The following is a 21,960-nucleotide window of genomic DNA, read 5'->3' as shown; positions in this document are numbered from 1 at the left end:
AGGCTAAGGCAGGGGAATCGCTTGAACCCGGAAGGCAGAGGTTGCAGTAAGTCGAGATCGCGCCATTGCACTCCAGCCTGGTGACAGAGCAAGATTCCGTCTCAAAAAATAAATAAATAAATTGTAATGCCTTATATCACATCCGAGTATTTAAATGAGTTAACTTTCAAGCTGTTAGTTTTTAAAAAGACCTTCAAAGCCACTAATGGTATTGTTGAAAAAGTGAATGTTATACACTGAAACTAATCATTATAACAAATCTTCAATTTATTTGAAGCAATTCAGTTTTAAAACTTTAAGTTACAGCAGTCACAGAAAAAAACAGGGAACAGTCAGAAACAATAAAAGAATAATCAGGAGTACTGCAAATTTTTTTGTTTGTTTTTAACACTGTCATGGCTTTATTCAAAACACAGTTGCACAAAAGTATTAACTTCAAAGTTTTTAAGGAGATTCTTGAGGAACTTAACACACTATATACATACTGCCATACAAAGAGCATTAAAATAGGACCGAAAACTTCTACAAAATATAAAACCCACCCTTACTTATTTGCATGAAAATACCACCCACAAAGCTAAATAAGTCTTAAAAGTTATCTGGAGGCTCTAAGTGTTGTTTTCAAACCAAAGTACTCTAATTTTGATTGCACAGTAAGATGATTGATAAGAAAGTCAATATATAGATTTCATTTTAAAAATAAGTATTTTGTAATCTGGCATAGTATGTAACGAGAATTGTTAGGAACTAAAATAGGGAACTTCAATTTTTAAAAGCAGAAGAAAAATGTTAGTTTTTTGGGGATTCCAATCCCCTCACTAAACTTATCCCAAGTATTTTATTTCAGTCAGTTGTGTAACTTTTTTAGTTTCTCCACAAGTAACATCATAATTTTTACTTTAAAACACCAAGTCATACATTTTACATTGTAGAAGCAGTAGCAGCAGTACTATACTCAGTATTTAAATATGTCCCAGTATAGAAGCATAACTTCAATTAATTTGCTGACACTAATTTTTTTAAAACTTACAAATATTCAAAACAAAGGGAAAAAGTTTTAGATAGCCAAGATTTAAAAAGCCATTGCTTTGAACATGGAGCCTCAATAGCAAAAGAGGAGATATACTTGTATACTCATTTTATTTAGTAGCCATGTAAGGAAACACACACTTATCCCAAATATTTTTCTACTTTGAATAGACATCCACTTGAAAACAAATCTTAATTTTAATGTCGATTTAGTTTCAAATACTTTTCCAGCTGCCTAGTACATTCCAATTAATGCTATTATTATATCTGGTAATGCTTCAAAACTGGGAATTAAAGGTTAGAAATACTTTGCAGAGTGGTATCCAAATCATTTGAGAAGCCAACTTTAAAATTTGACTTTAATGTCTTATTAATTATCAACAGGCAATTGTTCTGACTTTTAAGAAACATAGGCCGGGCGCGGTGGCTCAAGCCTGTAATCCCAGCACTTTGGGAGGCCGAGACGGGCGGATCACGAGGTCAGCAGATCGAGACCATCCTGGCTAACACAGTGAAACCCCGTCTCTACTAAAAATACAAAAACTTAGCCGGGCGAGGTGGCAGGCGCCTGTAGTCCCAGCTACTCGGGAGGCTGAGGCAGGAGAATGGCATGAACCCGGGAGGCGGAGCTTGCAGTGAGCTGAGATCCGGCCACTGCACTCCAGCCTGGGTGACAGAGCGAGACTCCGTCTCAAAAAAAAAAAAAAAAAAAACAAAAAAAACATGAACACTGCTTCCAAAAAGCACCCCTGCTTTTTTTCATCCTACTAATATTGTCTTAGATGTTGTGAACCAAGAAACATTTATGGTAAGCAGAGCTTACTGCATAAAACTGTATTGATAATATATTCTTATGTCAGAAAATACTCAATTTCTTCCACTTCATTTATTTAAAACCCAGACAGGACTAAAAAGTAGTTGAGGTATAAGACTAAAGGTTTTCCTGGGTTTCACAAGTTTCCCAACTTTCTTTTGAGAGAGCAGGAGGGAGTGAAACAAGAAGGGAAGGTGATCATAAAGGAATTGCTAAGAAGAAAAAGAATGCGCACCTAAAAACAAAACAAAATAAACAACCATCGGCATGTCATGATTTGCAGCCTGACAAAAGGGCTCACCTGCATGTCTCTGGACTTAGTATAAGCAATTTTTCCTTCAAAAATAAAATCTTATCAGTCACCACTAAATCCATGAACCCTATTACTGAATAGAACCTCCACAAAATCCATGAACTATGTTGCTGAATAGAACCTTTACTATTCTGCTTCTATTTTCCAAGTTACTTGTGACAAAAAAGCAACCACTCTTAGTCAAAAAAAAAAAAAGTAACTGCCTTCAAACTAAAGATCCCTGGATTACCTCTAAAAGAATAACCAACTTACCACTCAAGAGACTACTGTCATTTTATATTATAGCAAACTGTAATTTCAGTTAATTTATAAATAAGGAATGAAATGCACCATACTACACCTGTGTAAAAGTGATGTTTTAATTATGGGCTAAAAATGACTAATACAGTAAGCTTGAATTTAAAAAATTAAGTCTAAATAAATTGCTAGGGAATTCCACAATGGGAGTCAATGAAAATTTTTCTCTACATACAATATGATCATTAACAGACTAGTTCTTATTTGGAATGATAAGGCAAAAATAGTAAAACCACACTTTTCCTATAAAAAGTTACACATTATCTTCTGTAGGGATAGCTATCGTACATGAAGAAACAAAGATGTAATCACTCTGTTGCACACCCAGAAACATTAGAGAGTCTGGTCTTAGAATGATCTAGTCATCTTCCTCTCCATCATCTTCAGCATCTCGTTTCCTCTTCTCCCCTCGAAGACCTTCTTCTTCTTAACGAGTGGAAGGAAAAATGCAAAATGCTTAATTTTAACAAATAAGGATTGGTTACATTACAAAGTTTTGAATCTTAGTGAAAAGTTAATGGCAGGGCCTAGCACGGTGGCTCACACCTGTAATCCCAGCACTTTGGGAGGCCGAGGTGGGTGGATCACTTGAGGCTTGGCCAACAAGGTGAAACCCCATCTCTACTAAAAATGCAAAAAATTAGCCAGGCATGATGGCGGGTGCCTATAATCCCAGCTACTGGAGAGGCTGAGGAAGAATTGCATGAACCTGGAAGGCGGAGGTTCCAGTGAGCCAAGATCGCGCCACTGCACTCCAGCATGGGCAACCGCCCAAAACTTTGTCTCACAAAAAAAAAAAAAAAAAAAAAAAAAAAAAAACACGTTAATGGCAGAAGAAAATTGGCCAGGCAAGGTGGCTCACGCCAGTAATCCCAATACTTTGGGAGGCCGAGCCAGGCAGATCACTTCAGGTCAAGAGTTGGAGACCAGCCTGGCCAATAGGGTGAAACTCCCATCTCTACTAAAAATATAAAAATTAGCTGGGTGTGGTGCAGGCACCTGTAGTCCCAGCCACTTGGGAGGCTGGGGCAGGAGAATCGTTTGAACCCGGGAGGCAGAGGCTGCAATGAGCCGAGACTATGCCACTGCACTCCAGTCTGGGCGACAGAGGGAGACTGTCTCAAAGGAGGGAGGGAGGGCAGGTGAAGAGAGGACGAGAAGAAGGGAGGGAGGGAGGGAGGGAGGAAAGGAAGGTGGTAGGAAGGAAGGGAGGAAGGGAGGGAGGGAAGGAAGGAAATTATAATTCAAGTTTCCTCTTTGAATTTCTTTAAATTTGAGTAGGTTGAAAACAGACTTAACAGGCTTAGAAATCCATAATCATAGGCCGGGCGCGGTGGCTCACGCCTGTAATCCCAGCACTTTGGGAGGCCGAGACGGGCGGATCACGAGGTCAGGAGATCGAGACCATCCTGGCTAACACGGTGAAACCCCGTCTTTACTAAAAAATACAAAAAACTAGCCGGGCGCGGTGGCGGGCGCCTGTAGTCCCAGCTACTCGGGAGGCTGAGGCAGGAGAATGGCGTGAACCCGGGAGGCGGAGCTTGCAGTGAGCTGAGATCCGGCCACTGCACTCCAGCCTGGGCGGCAGAGCGAGACTCCGTCTCAAAAAAAAAAAAAAAAAAAAAAAAAAAAAGAAATCCATAATCATTACAGTTTGCTATGCACCCTTGTGGCCATATCATGAAGTACAGATTAAGAAACTAAGGGCTTGACATCAATGCAAGTGTTAGTAAATTTTAAAAATTATTTTGAGGCTGAGTGCAGTGGTTCACATCTATAATCCTAGCACTTTGGGAGGCCAAGGCAAGAGGATCAGTTGGGCCCAGGAGTTTAAGACCAGCCCGGGCAACAGTGAGACCCGTCTATACAAAAAATACAAAAATTAGCAAGGTGTGGTGGTGCACACCTGTAGTCTCAGCTACTTTGGAAGAGGTTGAGGTGGGAGGATTGCTTAAGCCTGGGAAGTCAAGGCTGCAGTGAGCTATGAATGCCCCACTGCACTCACTGCTGAGAGAGACCCTGTCTCAAAACAATAAAATAAAATAATAAAATAAAATAAAATAAAACAAAAATACTGGTTGGCCATGGTGGCTCACATCTACAATCCCAGCACTTTGGGAGGCTGGGGTGGGCAGATCGCTTGAACCCAGAGTTCAACACAGCCTGGGCAATATGGCGAAACCCCATCTCTACAAAAAAAAATACAAAAATTAGCCGGGTGTGACGGTGTGTGCCTGTAGTCCCAGCTACTTGGGAGGCTGAGATGGGGGGATCACCTGAGCCCAAGAAGATTGAGACTGCAGTGAGCTGCGATTGCACCACTGCACTCCAGCCTCCAGCCTGGGTAACAAAGTAAGATTCTGTTTAAAAATATATATATATTTATGTATATATATTTTACATATATATATTTATATATATATACATATATATAAATTTTTAAAGGCCTAGAAAACAAATCTAAAAACAGCATTAATTATCTGGAGTTCAACTGCTCCTCTCTTGTAAGATAAGGCTTCACTCTCTCTAAAATGACACTCTATAAAAATAATAAATTCAGCTCAAGGTTCCATTCATCTCTTCATTTGTTTTTAAAATAAATGTTATAAGCTGTATATGTATTTATGAGTTATGAATTAATGAGTGCCCTAAGACAACTACTCTTAAAAAAAAAAACTTTTATAACTTTGAAGGCACTCTATGATAAAGCAAAATCAAAGGGATCAGTAAAAATTTACATTATAGGCTCATTCTTTAAAGTGTATGAAATATAAATAAAGTGTATAAAAAATAACTATGTCTTTAATTTTAGAATTTGTTTATGGTTAATGTAACTCACCCTCCTCTTCCTCTTCTTCCCCTTCTTCAACATAGTCATCATCATCTTCTTCATCCTTGAAATTCAAATATTCAGTTGAGAATTAAAAAATCATATGGATTTTTCACTCTTTCTTGTAATATATTCCAACAAGAGCAAAGAAACTTGGTTATTCTGTGTTTTGATAACCTCTGCCATTCTTATAAAGGTCCTTTTTAAAACCTAACTAAAGAGCCAGGTGTGGTGGCTCATGCCTGTAATCGTAGCACTTTGGGAGGCCAAGGAGGGCAGATGACCCAAGGTCAAGAGTTCAAGACCAGCGTGGCCAACATGGTGAAACTCCATCTCTACTAAAAATACAAAAATTAGCCAGGTATGGTGGCAGGCGCCTGTAATCCCAGCTACTCAGGAGGTTGATACAGAAGAACCGCATGAACCTGGCAGGCGGAGGTTGCAGTGAGCTGAGATCGCGCCATTGCACTCTCAGCCTGGTACACAAGAGCTGAGGCTTCATCTCAAAAAAAAAAATTCTAACTAAATCTCTAGGTTATTTTTTTCTCTTTTCCTTTTTTTTTTTTTTTTTTTTTTAAATGGAGTTTCGCTCTTGTTGCCCAGGCTTAAGTGCAATGGCGTGACCTCGGCTCACGGCAAACTCTGCCTCCCAGGTTCAAGCGATTCTCCTGCCTTGGCCTCCCGAGTAGCTGGGATTACAGGCATGCGCCACCACACCCAGTTAATTTTGTATTTTTAGTGGAGACGGGGTTTCTCCATGTTGGTCAGGCTGGTCTCAAACTCCCAACCTCAGGTGATCCGCCTGCCTCAGCTTCCCCAAATGCTGGGATTACAGGTGTGAGCCACCACACTCGGCCAACTGCCTAATTCTTGTATCAGAAATCATTCTTATACAATCAGTTGAAACAAAGCATCTCCATACCAGAATACCAGTAAGCTATAAGGAGTAAAAGGAATAGATGAGATAGCAAAAAGCATAAAAAAAGAACACAATGAAAATCAGGAAAAACTACAGACTAAACTGAAGAACGAAAGACAAGAAAAAAAAGGGGAAGATTGAATGTGGCTTTTGTTGCAGAATTTGTTCATTAAAAAAAGAAGAGGTGGGGCCAGGTGCAGCAGCTCACCTATAATCCCAGCACTTTGGGAGGCTGAGGTGGGCAGATCACCTGAGGTCAGGAGTTCAAGACCACCCTGGCCAACACAGTGAAACCCTGTCTCTACTAAAAATACAAAAAATTAGCCAGTGTAGTGGCAGGCACCTGTAATCCCAGCTACTCAGGAGGGTGAGGCAGGAGAATCGCTTGAACCCAGGAGGCAGAGGTGGCAGTGAACCGAGATCGCGCCATTGCACTCCAGCCTGGGCAACAAGAGCAAAACTCCATCTCAAAAAAGAAAAACAAAAAGAACACTTAAATTTCTGTTCTTCATTTTATATATAGCTCCTAACCCACCAAGACCCCAAATGAATATAAATCCTATTTTTTCCATACTAGTTTCATCAGAAAATATGTATCATTGATTGTTGATATTATGTATCTAACCAATGCAAAACTCATTAGAACAAATATTAACAATTCCCAGGCCGGGCGCGGTGGCTCAAGCCTGTAATCCCAGCACTTTGGGAGGCCGAGACGGGCGGATCACGAGGTCAGGAGATCGAGAGACGATCCCGGCTAACAAGGTGAAACCCCGTCTCTACTAAAAAATACAAAAAAAATAGCCGGGCGAGGTGGCGGGCGCCTGTAGTCCCAGCTACTCAGGAGGCTGAGGCAGGAGAATGGCGTAAACCCAGGAGGCGGAGCTTGCAGTGAGCTGAGATCCGGCCACTGCACTCCAGCCTGGGTGACAGAGCAAGACTCCGTCTCAAAAAAAAAAAAAAAAAAAAAAAAAACCATTCCCAGTCTAAATAAGATATGTTATTTTTAATAATAAAAAATACTTTATGAGTTTTTCAAATAAACTTCAATTTAACATTAGGAGAAAATAACTAACCTAAACTCCTAGGGGCTACAGATAACTTGTTCTAGTCAACTGACATTTCCCATGAGCCTACCATGGGCTAGTCAGTGTACTAGATGCTGAGATCCAAAGGTGAGTGGCACTCCCCTTAAGGAGCTCACCACTTAGCAGAAAGTGGCCAAATGATTTTATAAGTGTCTCTAGGCAATAGAAGCCTGATCATGATTCAGAGGTAACACATGGAGGAGTGACTGCCTAAGAAAAAATATAGAAAGCTTCAGTGATGGCCGGGCGCGGTGGCTCAAGCCTGTAATCCCAGCACTTTGGGAGGCCGAGACGGGCAGATCACGAGGTCAGGAGATCGAGACCATCCTGGCTAACATGGTGAAACCCCGTCTCTACTAAAAAATACAAAAAACTAGCCGGGCGAGGTGGCGGGCGCCTGTAGTCCCAGCTACTTGGGAGGCTGAGGCAGGAGAATGGCGTAAACCCGGGAGGCGGAGCTTGCAGTGAGCTGAGATCTGGCCACTGCACTCCAGCCTGGGCGACAAAGCGAGACTCTGTCTCAACAAAAAAAAAAAAAAAAAAAAAGAAAGCTTCAGTGATGAGTCAACTGCAGAGTTGGGTTTGTAAAGATAAGAGTTCACAAAGCATGATTTGGGTGGTGGTTACACAAGTACATGCATATGTAAAATTCCATGGAGTTGTAAATAAAATCAGTGCACTTCACAAGCTTCACTCGGCAAAAAACAAAAAGTTCATCAGAGGCTCATTTCAGAAAGCATGAACAACGTATTCATAAACAGCCATAAAGGTAAAATAGCTTGGTGTGATCATTTAATTTGGAATCAAGGGAGATGAAGCTAGAGAAGGAAGCAGGGGCCGAGCATGGTGGCTCACACCTGTAATCCCAGCACTGTGGGATGCCAAGGTGGGTGGACCATTTGAGGTCAGGAGTTCAAGACCAGCCTGGCCAACATGGTGAAACCCTGTCCCTACAAAAAATACAAAAATTAGCCAGGCGTGGTGGCATGTGCCTGTAGTCCCAGCTATTTGGGAAGCTGAGGTCAGAGGACTGCTTGAGCCTGGGAGGCAGAGGCTGCAGTGAGTCAAGATCGCACCACTGCACTCCAGCCTGGGCAAGAGTGAGACTGTGTCAAAAAAAAGAAGAAGAAGAAGAAGAAGGAGCAAAGGCCAGAAATGAAAGGCCTTGTATGTCTTGGGGGCAAGAGGGAAACATTAAAGGGTTTCAAGAAGACTGGTGTATAATCACATTTGCATTAGATTAAACAGGCAGCACTGTGGAGAATACTCCTAAGTGGTGATGCTGTATTCAGAGAGACTATAAAGTTACTACAGAAGTATAAGCAAGAGATAATTAGGAGAAAGAAACTTAAGTTTTCTTGAGTGCCTATAATGTGCCAGGGACTATATTCTTTACATAGATTATCTTGTTAAATCCTTAATCCTATGAGATTGATATAACCTGGTTTTTTTGTTTTTTGTTTTGAGACAGAGTCTGGCTCTGTTGCCCGAGTTGGAGTGCAGTGGCGCGATGTCAGCTCACTGTAATCTCTGCCTCCTGGGTTCAAGTGATTCTCTGGCCTCAGCCTCACGAGTAGCTGGGACTACAGATGTGTGCCATCATGCCGAGCTAATTTTTGTATTTTTGGTAGATATGGGGTTTCCCCACCCATGTTGGCCAGGCTGGTCTCAAACTCCTGACCTTGTCATCCACCCGCCTCGGCCTCCCAAAGTGCTGAGATTACAGGTGTGAGCCACCATGCCCGGCCTAATCTGTTTTATAAATGCAGAAAACTGAGGTTCACAGACATTTGTAAAATGTTTCCACCATACCATGCCATTGAGGCTGTAACAGATTTGAAAGTTATCTGGGAGGTAAAATCAATAGGTGTTTATGATTACCTGGATATAGTTTGGGGTGGAGGACAATGGAAAAAAAGATAGGCAGATAGACATATATGCACACCCACAACTTAGAAACAACTGTCAGGCCGGGCGCGGTGGCTCAAGCCTGTAATCCCAGCACTTTGGGAGGCCGAGACGGGCGGATCACGACGTCAGGAGTTCGAGACCATCCTGGCTAACACGGTGAAACCCCGTCTCTACTAAAAAAAAATACAAAAAACTAGCCGGGCGAGGTGGCGGGCGCCTGTAGTCCCGGCTACTCGGGAGGCTGAGGCAGGAGAATGGCGTAAAAACCCGGGAGGCAGAGCTTGCAGTGAGCTGAGATCCGGCCACTGCACTCCAGCCTGGGCGACACAGCGAGACTCCGTCTCAAAAAAAAAAAAAAAAAGAAACAACTGTCAGACTGCTACAAAACATACTTTATATAGTATTTGGTCCTATGCCTAGAAATTAATTTTCAGTGCAGATAAGAAGTGTGTATTCACCTGAATTTCTTCTTTCATTAAGTATGAGAGGCCCACTTCCTCTTCTCCCTCTCCCAACTCTGAACCTGCTTCATCTTCATCTTCATCTTCATCCTCATCCTCATCTTCCTCTTCCTCCTCCTCTTCCTCATATCCTTCTGGTGGACCAGCTTCATTTTCCTCTTCCTCTTCATCATCTTCATCTCCATCTTTAAAAAATCATTTAAAGATGAGTAAATTGACTGAGCAAATGTTTCTTCCTAGGATGTTGATGCTTTTTACCCTTGTCCAATCACTTCAAACTTGTAAGCCGATAGGTGGAAAGTAACTCAGAGAGATTTTTTTTTTTTTTAAGATTTCTGTTTTACAACATTCCTAGTTATTCCTACAAACCATATGCGAGAAGTATGGCTTCTAAATACTAGTATCCAACATATATATAGAGTCTCATGAAAACATTGCATGCACTAAAGTTTGTTTTACTTTGTGAATACTTCAAAACTTGCTTGTGAGATGCTGGAGAGGCTGCAGAGAAAAGGGAATGCTTATATACTGTTGGTGGGAATATAAATTAGTTCAGCCACATGAAAAGCAGTTTGGAAATTTCTCAAAGAACTAAAAATACAACTACCATTCAACCCAGCAATCCCATTACTGGGTATATACCCAAAGGAAAGTAAATCATTGTACCAAAAAGACACATGCATTTGTATGCTCACCACAGCACTATTCACAATACCAAAGACATGGAACCAACCTAGGTGCCCATCAATGGCGGACTGGATAAAGAAAATGTAGAACATACACATGATGGAATACTACACAGCCATAAAGAAAGAATGAAATAATGTCCTTTGCAGCAACATAGAGACAGCTGGGGGCCATCATCCTAAGTGAATTAATGCAGAAACAAAAAACTAAATACTGCATGTTCACACTTATAAGCAGGAGTTAAACACTGGGGACACAGGGACATAAAGATGGGAACAGACACTGGAAACTTCAAAAGAGGGGAAGGAGGGTGGCTGAAGAACTAACTATTAGGCACTATGTTCACTATTTGGGTGACAGGATGAGTAGAAGACCAAACCTCAGCATCATGCAATACACCCATGGAACAAACTTGCACACGTACCCCCTTAATCTAAAATTAAAAAAAAAAAAACCTGCTTATCTATCATTTCATCATTTTGTAACAGTGTTTATCCATCAAATTTCTTCTTACAATGAAGAAGTTTTCACTCAATAATAACAAGCAGTATCCCACTACTAACAGCATTCTGTCATCTGATCTGTCATCCACTTTTCTAAAACTGTATACTCACAATCTAATTCTAGAATATTTTTCTTCCCTCAAAAAGAAATTCCATACCCATATGCAGTCACTCTCCCATTTTCCTCTCTCCCAGCATCGAGCAACCAATAATCTACTTTCTGTCTCAATGGATTTGCCTATCCTGAAGTTTCTGCCTATTCTGAATCATATATATATAGTTTTTTGTTCGGTTTTTTGTTTTGTTTTTGAGACAGAGTCTAACTCTGTCGCCCAGGCTACAGTGCAGTGACACGATCTCAGCTCACTGTAACCTCTGCCTCCCAGGTTCCAGCAATTCTCCTGCCTTGGCTTCCCATGAACTTTCCATATAAATGAAGTCAATCAATACGTGGCCTTTTGTGTCTCTCTTCTTTCACTTAGAAGAACATTTTCAAGATTCATTCATGTAGCATGCATCAGTACTTCATTCATATTTATGGTGGAATAATATTGTACTGTATAGATAAATCACATTTTTAAAATCTGTTCATTGGGCCGGGGCCCGGTGGCTCACGCTGGCTTTAATCCCAGCACTTTGGGAGGCCGAGGTGGGTGGATCACGAGGTCAGCAGTTCGAGACCAGCCTGACCAACATGGGGAAACCCTGTCTCTACTAAAACTATAAAAAAATTAGCTGGGAGTGGTGGCGGGCGCCTGTAATCCCAGCGACTTGGGAGGTCCAGGCAGGATAATTGCTTGAAAACGGAAGGCGGAGGTTGCAGTGAGCAGATATTGCACCACTGCACTCTAGCCTGGGCAATAAGAGCAAAACTCTGTCTCAAAAAAAAAAAAAAAAAAATTCCATTCATCAGTTGATAGATACTTCGGTTGTTTCTACTTTTTGGCTATTACAAGTGGTTCTTTTTTTAAAAAAAAATACTATTTAAGACGTTGCCACTTTTACTGGGTGTACAACTTTCTACAGATATAAAATTTCACAGAGCTTCATGTTATAATAGTCATTAAATTCCCTGAAACTATAGGAAATATAAAAGAAGAAATACTGGCTAGAGCTACGGGTTTTTAATTTTTTCTTGTCTTACTAATATCTTCTTGTGGATTTTTTTTTTCAAACCTAAATTTCCAGGCCCAATCTAATTTGCACAGCTAGAGCAGAGGCTATAATAATGACACACTTATGAGTATTAAGAATGATTACCCTCATCATCCTCCTCTTCAGAGTCCGGTGCTTCATTATCCTCCTGATCAAATCCATCTAAGTATGTGATTTGCTGCAGCAGTTCAAAAATACTTTCTCTATAATCTTCCAGGTTTGTGATCTCACAGTTAAACAGGTCAAGACTTTTCAAATTTTTAAGATTTTGCTGGAAAAGTAAAGTTAAAACTTACATTCAAGATTTAAAATACCATGTTTTTTGTTTTGTTTTGTTTTTGTTTTTGAGACGGAGTCTAGCTCTGTTGCCAGCTGGAATTCAGTGCCGTGATCTCCGCTCACTGCAACCTCCGCCTCCCGGGTTCAAGCGATTCTCTTGCCTCAGCCTCCCGAGTAGCTGAGACTACAGGCGTGCACCACCATGCCCAGCTAATTTTTGTGTTTTTGTTTTGTTTTGTTTTTTTGAGACGGACTTTTTGCTCTTGTTGCCCAGGCTGGAGTGCAATGGCATGATCTTCAGCTAACCACAACCTCCACCTCCTGGGTTCAATTCTCCTGCCTCAGCCTCCCAAGTCGCTGGGATTACAGGCATGCGCCTCCACGCAGCTAATTTTGTATTTTTAGTAGAGACGGGGTTTCTCCACGTTGGTTGGGCTGGTCTCAAACTCCTGACCTCAGGTGATCTGCCCGCCTCGGCCTCCCAAAGTGCTAGGATTACAGGCGTGAGCCACCGCGCCCGGCCTAATTTTTGTATTTTTAGTAGGGATGAGGTTTTACCATGTTGGCCAGGATGGTCTCAATCTCCTGACCTCATGATCTGCCCACCTTGGCCTCCCAAAGTGCTGGGATTACAGGCGCGAGCCACCGTGCCCAACCACATCATTTCTTTTTAATTTATGATTCAGAAAATATACATTTGAAATTGAGAATGATTTTTGTATTTTTTGAGTTTTATAATGAAGGATTATTATATCAAGCACAGCCAGCTCACCTGGCTAATTTTTTTTAATTTTTTATTTTTGTAGAGACAGGGTCTCACTATGTTGCCCAGGTTGGTCTCAAACTCCTGGACTCAAGTGATCCTCCCACCTCTGCCTCCCAAAGTGCTGGGATTACAGACATAAACCACTGTGCCCAGTCTCCAATCTTTTTTCAAAATCAGAGCAATAATTTTCAGCATGTCACTTTTTCTTTTCTTTTTCTTTTTTTTTTTTTTAGACGGAGTTTCGCTCTTGTTGCCCAGGCTGGAGTGCAATGGTGCAATCTTGGCTCACCGCAACCTCCCCCTCCCGGGTTCAAGCGATTCTCCTGCCTCGTGTCACTTTTTCTTTTCCTTCCCTCATACCAGGAAAGGGGGCAAATAATAAAATGACTCAAAAAATAATCAAGAAGAAAGGAAAAAGAATAAAAGGTTAAAAAAAAAAAAACCTGGAAATTTTAAAACCAGACAGTCAACTCCTGAAGTTGATGATAAAATAAATTTCTCATTGATTTAAAATTTCATCTGAATATTTTAGTCTAAAAGAAACGAAATCAAGGCCGGGCGCAGTGGCTCAAGCCTGTAATCCCAGCACTTTGGGAGGCCGAGACGGGCGGATCACGAGGTCAGGAGATCGAGACCATCCTGGCTAACACAATGAAACCCCGTCTCCACTAAAAATACAAAAAAAATTAGCCGGGCGTGGTGGCGGCGCCTGTAGTCCCAGCTACTCGGGAGGCTGAGGCAGGAGAATGGCGGGAACCCGGGAGGCGGAGCTTGCAGTGAGCCGAGATCGCGCCACTGCACTCCAGCCTGGGCGACAGAGAGAGACTCCGCCTCAAAAAAAAAAAAGGAAACGAAATCAGTAACTGCCTAGATCATAACATACAAAAAATTCGTAAGTTTTGAGTTAAATAGAAATTAATAGACACAAACAAATCTCAGAAAATTTAACCAAAAAAAGCAAGTCCAGAGACAAAACCGTTCCACTTACCAGAGCTTCTACTGTACTGAGATCTTTTATTTTGTTTCCACTCAGATTGAGGTAGGTAAGATTTGGACATTTCTCTGCCAGGACTTCCAAGCCTCCAGAAATTATGTTATCACTAAGCTCCAACTATACATTCAACATAGGAAGAAAACAAAGAATGGTAAAGGTATCATATCAAAGCTTTTTTTTTTTTGAAACGAAGTATCACTCTGTTACTCAGGCTGGAGTGCAGTGGTACAATCTCCACTCACTGTAACCTCCGCCTCCTGGGTTCAAGCAAATTCTCCTGCCTCAGCCTCCCAAGCAGCTGGGATTACAGGCACCCGCCACCACACCCAGCTAGTTTTTGTATTTTTAGTAGAGATGGGGTTTCACCATGTTGGCCAGGCTGGTCTCGAACTCCTGACCTCAGGTGATCCACCCGCGTCAGCCTCCTAAAGTGCTGGGATTACAGGCGTGAGCCACCACACCTGGCATATCAAAGATTTTTAAAGTATATCAAAGATTTTTAAAGTATATCAATTTGAAGAAAAAAAAACCTGTCATTCTCTCTGGCTTCAAGAAACTATCACTACAGATCATTAATTTCCAAATTCCTTTCTACATCTGCCAAATAATGTATTAGAACACCTACATAATGGGCTCTTAACCCAGCTTGGATTCTAGTTGTACTACATTTGGATTTCATGATGTAGAGAAAAATATTTGGTATATATTAAATACAAATTCATATTATAAGGCAATTCCACTATTAGATTTAAATTTCTAGGCCAGGCACAGAGGCTAACTCCTCTAATCCCAGCACTGTGGGAAGCTGAGGCAGGAGGATGCCTGGAGCCCAGGAATTTGAAATCAGTCTGGACAACATGGTGAAACCCTGTCTCTGTAAAAAATACAAAAATTAGCCAGGTGTGGTGGCGCATGCCTGTAGCCTCAGCTACTTGGGAGGCTGAAGTGGGAGAATGCTTGAGCCCCAGAGGCAGAGGTTGCAATGAGCCAAGATCACACCACGGCACTCCAGCCTGGGTGACAGAGTAAGACCCTGTCTTAAAAATAAGTAAGTAAATAAATTTATAAAAGCAGTATTAGAGCTGATTCTCAAAATCCTATATAACTTTTTCTTTTTTTTTCTTTTTTTTCTTTTTTTTTTTTTTTTTTTGAGACAGAGTCTCGCTCTGCCGCCCAGGCTGGAGTGCAGTGGCGTGATCTTGGCTCACTGCAAGCTCCGCCTCCCGGGTTCACGCCATTCTCCTGCCTCAGCCTCCCGAGTAGCTGGGACTACAGGCGCCCGCCACCTCGCCCGGCTAGTTTTTTTGTATTTTTTAGTAGAGACGGGGTTTCACTGTGTCAGCCAGGATGGTCTCGATCTCCTGACCTCGTGATCCGCCCGTCTCGGCCTCCCAAAGTGCTGGGATTACAGGCTTGAGCCACCGCGCCCGGCCTAACTTTTTCTTATCTCTAGAAACTTAAAAACTTCTAATTAGCAAGCAGAATGGTATTCCATTTGGCCAAACACTAGACATAATAGCCATGACATTTAAATCATGATGCTTCACGTAAATGCCAACTTACTTTTCGAAGTTTATTTAAGCTGGGAAGCCGGGCCAGTGAACTTAGTTCCACATTAGCCATACTCAGAAATTCTAGTTCTTTGAAAGTATCATTCAGGCCTTCAATTTCCCCATTTACACACAGGCAATTATCAAGGACTAACTCTGTCACCTGTAAGAGGGAAAACATTAATTAATGATTCTTTAGTTTGTAATCTGTTTAGGTAGAGACCTGGGTCTTGACACTCTGAAAATGTAACTATTAAAACCACCAATCTCCAGTTTGATTGCCCATCAGTTAAAACAAAACACAACACAACAAAAACCCCAGCAATCCCCTTACACAGATCCTGTTCATTTCCCCCCAAAACTGATATACAATCTAAAGTCATCACTATAATCTTTTAAATTTCTTTTTTCCTTTTTTTTCCTTCTTTTTTTTTTTTAGATGGAGTCTTGCTCTGTTACCCAGGCTGGAGTGCAATGGCACCATCTCGGCTCACTGCAACCTCCAACTCCTGGGTCCAAGCAATTCTCCTGTCTCAGCCTCTCAAGTAGCTGGGATTACAGGTGCATGTCACCACTCCCGACTAATTTTTTTGTATTTTTAGTAGAAACAGGGTTTCGCCATGTTGGCCAGGCTGGTCCTGAACTCCTGACCTCAGGTGATCCTCCCCCTCGGCCTCCCAAAGTGCTAGGATTACAGGGATGAGCCACCTCGCCTGGCCATTCTTTCAATTTAAACTTGGACTAAAGTTCAATGCCTGCTTCAAATCACTGATACATAAGAAACAAACGTTGAAGAAGTTCCCATGTGAAACCTGTTTCTGACCCTGATAAGGAGGACTCTCAACATCAGAGAATATATTTATGCAAGGAGGAGGTACCTGAGCTACCAGGAAAAGATTCGAGTGAGCTGCCCTAAAACCTACAAAGAGCGCCAGGCGCAGGGGCTCACGCCTGTCATCCCAGCACTTTGGAAAGCTGAGGCAGGTGGATCACTTGAGGTTAGGAGTTCAAAATAAGCCTGGCCAACACAGTGAAACCCTGTCCCTACTAAAAACACAAAACTCAGCCAGGCGTGATGGTGGGCACCTGTAATCCCAGCTGCTTGGGAGGCTGAGACAGGAGAATCACTTGAACCCGGGCAGCAGAGGTTGCAGTGAGCCAAGGCCGCACCATTGCACTCCACCTTGGGCAACAGATCGAGACTCTATCTCAAAAAAAAAAAAAACCTACAAAGAGAAGAAACTCTTTAATCACTTTTTCAGTTTAAAACCCCTTCTCTTTGGTTGATAAATACCATCATAACTCAAAAAAACCTCCTTACCCTTTTTGAGGAAATGTTAGAAAGCTCCTCTGTTAGAACAGCCCAGAGGGTGTTATTGGTTCTCACATCCAGGCCAAACAGTATCACCTAAAACAATACATTCTTAACAAAATGTTATTTCTCCCTACCACTCTGGTATAATAGCATTTCTGTGCACTTTTCCCCATTCCTCAAGGAATGGGGCTGAATTCCCTATTAGGTAAGAGTTTGTAGTAACAAACTTCCTGGTGTGGGCCTGAATGGACTTAATCTTTAAGGAAAAGGCCGAAGATCCTGGTTCTCTATACCCGATGTGAAAACCTGTTTGAGGTATCCGAGGGCTAAAATTTGGCAACAAGGAATGCCACCTTCTCTATTTGAATACGACTTTGACATAATTATTTCTGTTGCCAGAGAGAGCATCTTGAGCTCCGTTTTGGAGAAGTGGAAGCTATGGCCCAGAGAACAAGAATGGCTTGCCTAGAGTCACACTTGGTTTGCAGCAGGGCTGTGAATTGGTTCGTCTTCACACTCCCCATTTAGTTGAGGAGTGGGGGCTACTAGATTTGGTGTCAGAAAACCAATTCCTGCACTTGCGTAAATCATTTCACTGTCCTGAGACTCCGTCTGCTAATTTGGATTCTAGAATAACACAATCCACTTTACAAGTGTGTAAGGAGGAAAGTAAATAACAAACGGGAAAAGTGCTTTGTAAACTGTCTACACAAATGTAAGAGACCGTTATTACAACACAGAGGAAGAAGCTGAAAAAAGGCAACGTCCTGCACTCCCAAAACTGGCAAAGAAATTACTACAATCACTAAGTCAAAGAATCCTGGCGGGGGAGGCGGGGGCGGGATTCAATTTTCCAACCCAAGCCACCAAAAAGTATTCTAAACGTGTGCTTGTGAGAGACAGCTTTTCAAGTTTGATTTTGTTTTTTCCCTGAAGCCCCTAAGAATAAGTTCTAGAAACTTCAAGATCTCTCCGGAATGACCCTGATAGCAAGCAACTGTTTCCCCTCCCTGGCCCCTGCCAATTTCAGAAAACAGGCACCTTAAAAAAAAAAAAAAGGCCGGGCGCGGTGGCTCAAGCCTGTAATCCCAGCACTTTGGGAGGCTGAGACGGGCGGATCACGAGGTCAGGAGATCGAGACCATCCTGGCTAACACGGTGAAACCCCGTCTCTACTAAAAAATACAAAAAAAAACTAGCCGGGCGAGGTGGCGGGCGCCTATAGTCCCAGCTACTCGGGAGGCTGAGGCAGGAGAATGGCGTGAACCCGGGAGGCGGAGCTTGCAGTGAGCTGAGATCCGGCCACTGCACTCCAGCCTGGGTGACAGAGCGAGACTCCGTCTCAAAAAAAAAAAAAATTTATTAAAAAAAAAAAAAAAAAGTCTTAGTTGCCACTCCACACGCCGTACGCGAAAGCCTAGACAGACCCTGCTCATCCTCTATGCGGGTCTGCACAGACACCACCCCAGTTATATCCTTCTATCGATCGGTCGATCCAGCTACAGACAACTCCCTTACATTCCAATTCTAGGGCTTCTTTCAGCAAGACAGATGCTTTCCTCTGCGAGGCTCCCCGCTGGCCACCAGCCCTGCTCTCGCGACCTGCCGCTCCGACTGACGGGAAACCCCACACCGGGCGGGGACTCCCCAAGGAAAAAAGGGGTCGCCTCCCAACCCGCGTTGCCCTCGCGCCTTCGCCCTGGGTAGGTGAGGCCGAGGAGGCAACCGCGAAAAGGAGGCGGAAACGCCTCCTGCCCGACCCCCGAAAAGTTGACCGCGACCCCGCCTCATGTGGCCCCTCCCAACGCCGTCTCTTTAACTAAGGCAACAGCAGTGAGAGCGCATCATTTAGTTTCGGCGAACCCATCTTTAAAGCACGAAACTACTACGTCCCTTATGTTGAGTTCTGTGAAACCGTCTCCAGGGATCAAATTCAAGAGTTGCGGCCACACGACGTGCCACATATCTTTACACGGCGGGGGAAGAAGCGGATTACGCCTCCCGTCCCCTCCCCACCTCCGGTCACTGCGACGAGTCCCCAAACTCGCCCGCGGTCAGAGAACCCGCGGCTGACCCAGATTCCGCCGGGCGGAGGGCGGAGGGCGGAGGGCGGAGGGCAGCGCGCGCGGCTTCCCGGAGGAGTGGGCGCCGCCGGAGCAGACAGTGCGCGGACCTTGAAAGCGACCCCAGTCCGCGCCCGTCGCGACGTCGGATGCCCAGGGCCTTGAGGCCGGGGGAGCCCACCCCCCAAAAAGATGAGTTGGCCGCACTGCAGAAAAGTTGGACTAACTTCTCAGGCGCCGATGGCTGCGGCAGGGGCCGAGTGGGACTGGGGGGTCGCGTCCCACGCCGCTGGCCCTCAGGAGGAGGAGCGCCGGGAGCGAAGCGGCAGAGCGCCCCCACCAGCCCGCTTCCCGCCCCCACGAGGCCAGGACGCCCGACTCGATGAAAGCCGAAAGGAGCTAAGCCCCCATGCACACACAAAAACGCCCCTAGAAACTTCAACCCTTCGCCATTTTAAGTAGAAGATTTTAATGATTTAAAACTTAAAATTAAACATTTCCCCAACCCTAAACCGGGGGGGCGGGGGCTAACTTATTACTCCATCCCCGCACACCCACCCAGGACCACCAGAAATCCGATCCTCAGAATACACGACTGATGGGGAAGGGGTGGGGGCTGAGTCATCTCACCTCCTCCGGGGCTCTGTTCCTTAACTCCAGGTTAATCTTCTTCTTCATCTCCATGTCCTCCTCTTGCTCTTCAGCTACTACTCTCCTTCTTTTCCCTTTCCTGCCTTTCCCAATACCCCCAACCCAAAATTTTTAAGAGATTTAGAAATGAATGAAAAGGAACGCAAATATAAACGCCCACTACCACCAGATAGGTGTGGGGGAGAAAGAAGAGAATAGCAAATGGAGTCCAAGAGTTGGGACTCTAACTCAGCTGCCCCCACCTCCTTGTCCACACACTAGCGCGCGCACTCACACGCACGCACGCGCGCACACACATACACACACACATACACACGCACACACACACACACCCGCAGTTCCTTCCCCTTCAATGGCTGCTCAGAGACTGAGCCTCCATGACACGGCACCGCCAACCCCCTGGCCTACACTCCACCCACCTCCCAAACGTATTGGTTGATTCTTTAGCGTCACATTATTCCATTGGGCTAGGTAAATGTCTATCAGTCTTCAGGGAGGACCTGGACCAGAAACTCCGTATCTATTGGCTACGATCAAGGGCGCAGTTAATTTTGATAGGTCCAGGAGGGTGTACGTCCGGGAGTAATGATTTTGAATCCCAGTTCCCCCCCTACTTTTCTTTATGTAGTTGGCGCGCTTTCCCTGGGCACTCGGACGGTTTTGTTGTCTGTTGGATTTGTTTTTTAGTTTTTGGTTTTTTATTCTGTTGTTAGTGTTAAAAAGGGAGAAAGCATCCTTCCGTGCCCAACTTGCGATACTGATAATTCACCACACGGCATGCACTGGCTCTTGGCCGTTTTAAAAACACAGCCTCTGCTTTGCAGCCAAGGTGTACAGCAACGTGCGCATCACATTAAAAAGATGCCTTGGTGGCATTGTCCTGCTGGGGTCAGGCTTTTCACAGAGGCTGACCTTCCGTGATGCAGAGCCAGAGCCAAGATTTTAAAGATGGTAGTTTAACACTATAAAAGACAACAATTTTGAAAGCAGTTGGGTGAAGTATGTAAGTTAATAATATTTAAATAAAACTATCCTGGAGGAATTGTTACTGAGTTAATTTTTGCTGTAATAAACACTAAGACCTTGGAGGAAAAACAACGCTGGCCTAATGAAAATCAGACATTAATTAGCATAGAAATGGCACAGCAATGCCTCTCTAATTTCCCTTTGGTTGGTTTCCATGGAAATCTGTAGGTAAAGTGTGCTTTTAAAAGTGTTTATCGCTTCTTCTCTGCCTTTTGGCTAAGATCAAGTGTAGGATCTGTTCTTAACAGTTTAATATCTGATATATTTTCTATCCGAGTCCAATATATTAAATGGATTTGGGGAGCAGGAAGACGCAATAGGAGCTTTCTTGTTCACTTAACGCATCCACCTGGTATTACAGTACCTCCAGGAACAGTGCACCCCCTCAGGGGATTAAAATTTAGTGTTCAGGACAGAAGAAGGAAAAAAAAAAAAAAAAAAAACCAGTTTGTCTATGTGGGATGGGATATGAAAGAGTGGGATAATAATTATCTTTTAGCCGGGTGTGGTGGCTCACACCTGTAATCCCAGCACTTTGGAAGGCCAAGGCGGTGGGATCACCTGAGGTCAGGAGTTCGAGACCAGCCTGACTAATATGGTGAAACCTCGTCTCTACAAAAAGTACAAAATACTAGCCGGGTGTGGTGGCGGGCGCCTGTAATCCCAGCTACTCCAGAGGCTGAGATAGGAGAATTGCTTTAACCTGGGAGGCGGAGTTTGCAGTGAACCGAAATCGTGCTATTGCGCTCCAGCCTGAGCAACAAAACCCAAACTCTGTCTCAAAAAAAAAAAAACAAAAAACAAAAAAAGAATTATCTTTTAAAATTTTGTCTTGAGGGTCTTTTTTCTTAGCTCTTGCTTAAATTCTATCATTCTTATTGCCTTACATCATTCTCAGGATAAATAACCAAATAAATTCCAAATGATATGGGGAAGCAGGTAGGAAGTGGAGGAATTAGTACCATACCTCCCAGAACTGGTTGCTATTTTTCCTTTTTTTTTTTTTTTTTTTTTTTTTTTTTTTTGAGACGGAGTCTCGCTCTGTCACCCAGGCTGCAGTGCAGTGGCCCGATCTCAGCTCACTGCAAGCTCCGCCTCCCGGGTTCACGCCATTCTCCTGCCTCAGCCTCCCGAGTAGCTGGGACTACAGGCGCCCGCCACCTCGCCCGACTAGTTTTTTGTATTTTTTAGTAGAGACGGGGTTTCACCGTGTTAGCCAGGATGGTCTCGATCTCCTGACGTCGTGATCCACCCGTCTCGGCCTCCCAAAGTGCTGGGATTACAGGCTTGAGCCACCGCGCCCGGCTATT

The 21,960-nt window shown here is 43.6% G+C and overlaps 1 protein-coding gene and 1 non-coding gene across 8 annotated transcripts; one reads left to right on the top strand and one right to left on the bottom strand.

Annotated features, from left to right (window-relative positions):
• Positions 1-249: 249 nt before the first annotated feature.
• ANP32E (acidic nuclear phosphoprotein 32 family member E) lies at positions 250-19,993 on the bottom strand. Of its 7 annotated transcripts, none has more exons than XM_015151499.3 (7): positions 19,604-19,993; positions 15,610-15,759; positions 14,041-14,163; positions 12,113-12,278; positions 9,660-9,847; positions 5,293-5,347; positions 250-2,879 (listed from the first exon to the last, which is right to left on the bottom strand). In XM_015151499.3, the coding sequence occupies exons 1-7, from the start codon at positions 19,655-19,657 to the stop codon at positions 2,812-2,814; spliced, it is 804 nt and encodes a 267-aa protein (XP_015006985.2). In that variant the 5' UTR covers positions 19,658-19,993; the 3' UTR covers positions 250-2,811. The 7 variants fall into 7 exon arrangements, with proteins under 7 accessions (XP_015006985.2, XP_028685242.1, XP_077804898.1 ...); XM_028829409.2 differs by having other exon boundaries at positions 250-2,876; XM_077948772.1 differs by lacking the exon at positions 19,604-19,993 and adding an exon at positions 18,927-19,269.
• An 853-nt stretch (positions 19,994-20,846) lies between these two features.
• On the top strand, positions 20,847-21,036 carry LOC114674709 (U2 spliceosomal RNA). Its single transcript, XR_003725829.1, has one exon. It is a non-coding gene; the product is annotated as a U2 spliceosomal RNA (small nuclear RNA).
• The last annotated feature ends 924 nt before the right edge of the window (positions 21,037-21,960 follow it).

The sequence above is a fragment of the Macaca mulatta genome, chromosome 1 (assembly GCF_049350105.2).
Source record: "Macaca mulatta isolate MMU2019108-1 chromosome 1, T2T-MMU8v2.0, whole genome shotgun sequence".
NCBI lineage: Eukaryota > Metazoa > Chordata > Mammalia > Primates > Cercopithecidae > Macaca > Macaca mulatta.
Note: the sequence above shows the minus strand (reverse complement) of the source record. Positions and strands in the feature narration are given on the sequence as shown.

Coding starts and splice junctions, on each gene's coding strand:
- ANP32E (XM_015151499.3), bottom strand. CDS start 19,657: ATGGAGATGAAGAAGAAGATTAACCTGGAGTTAAGGAACAGAGCCCCG. Junction 9,848..12,112: donor TGAAGAGGAGGATGATGAGG/GTAATCATTCTT, acceptor GATTTTTTAAAG/ATGGAGATGAAGATGATGAA. Junction 5,348..9,659: donor TAATGAAAGAAGAAATTCAG/GTGAATACACAC, acceptor TTGAATTTCAAG/GATGAAGAAGATGATGATGA.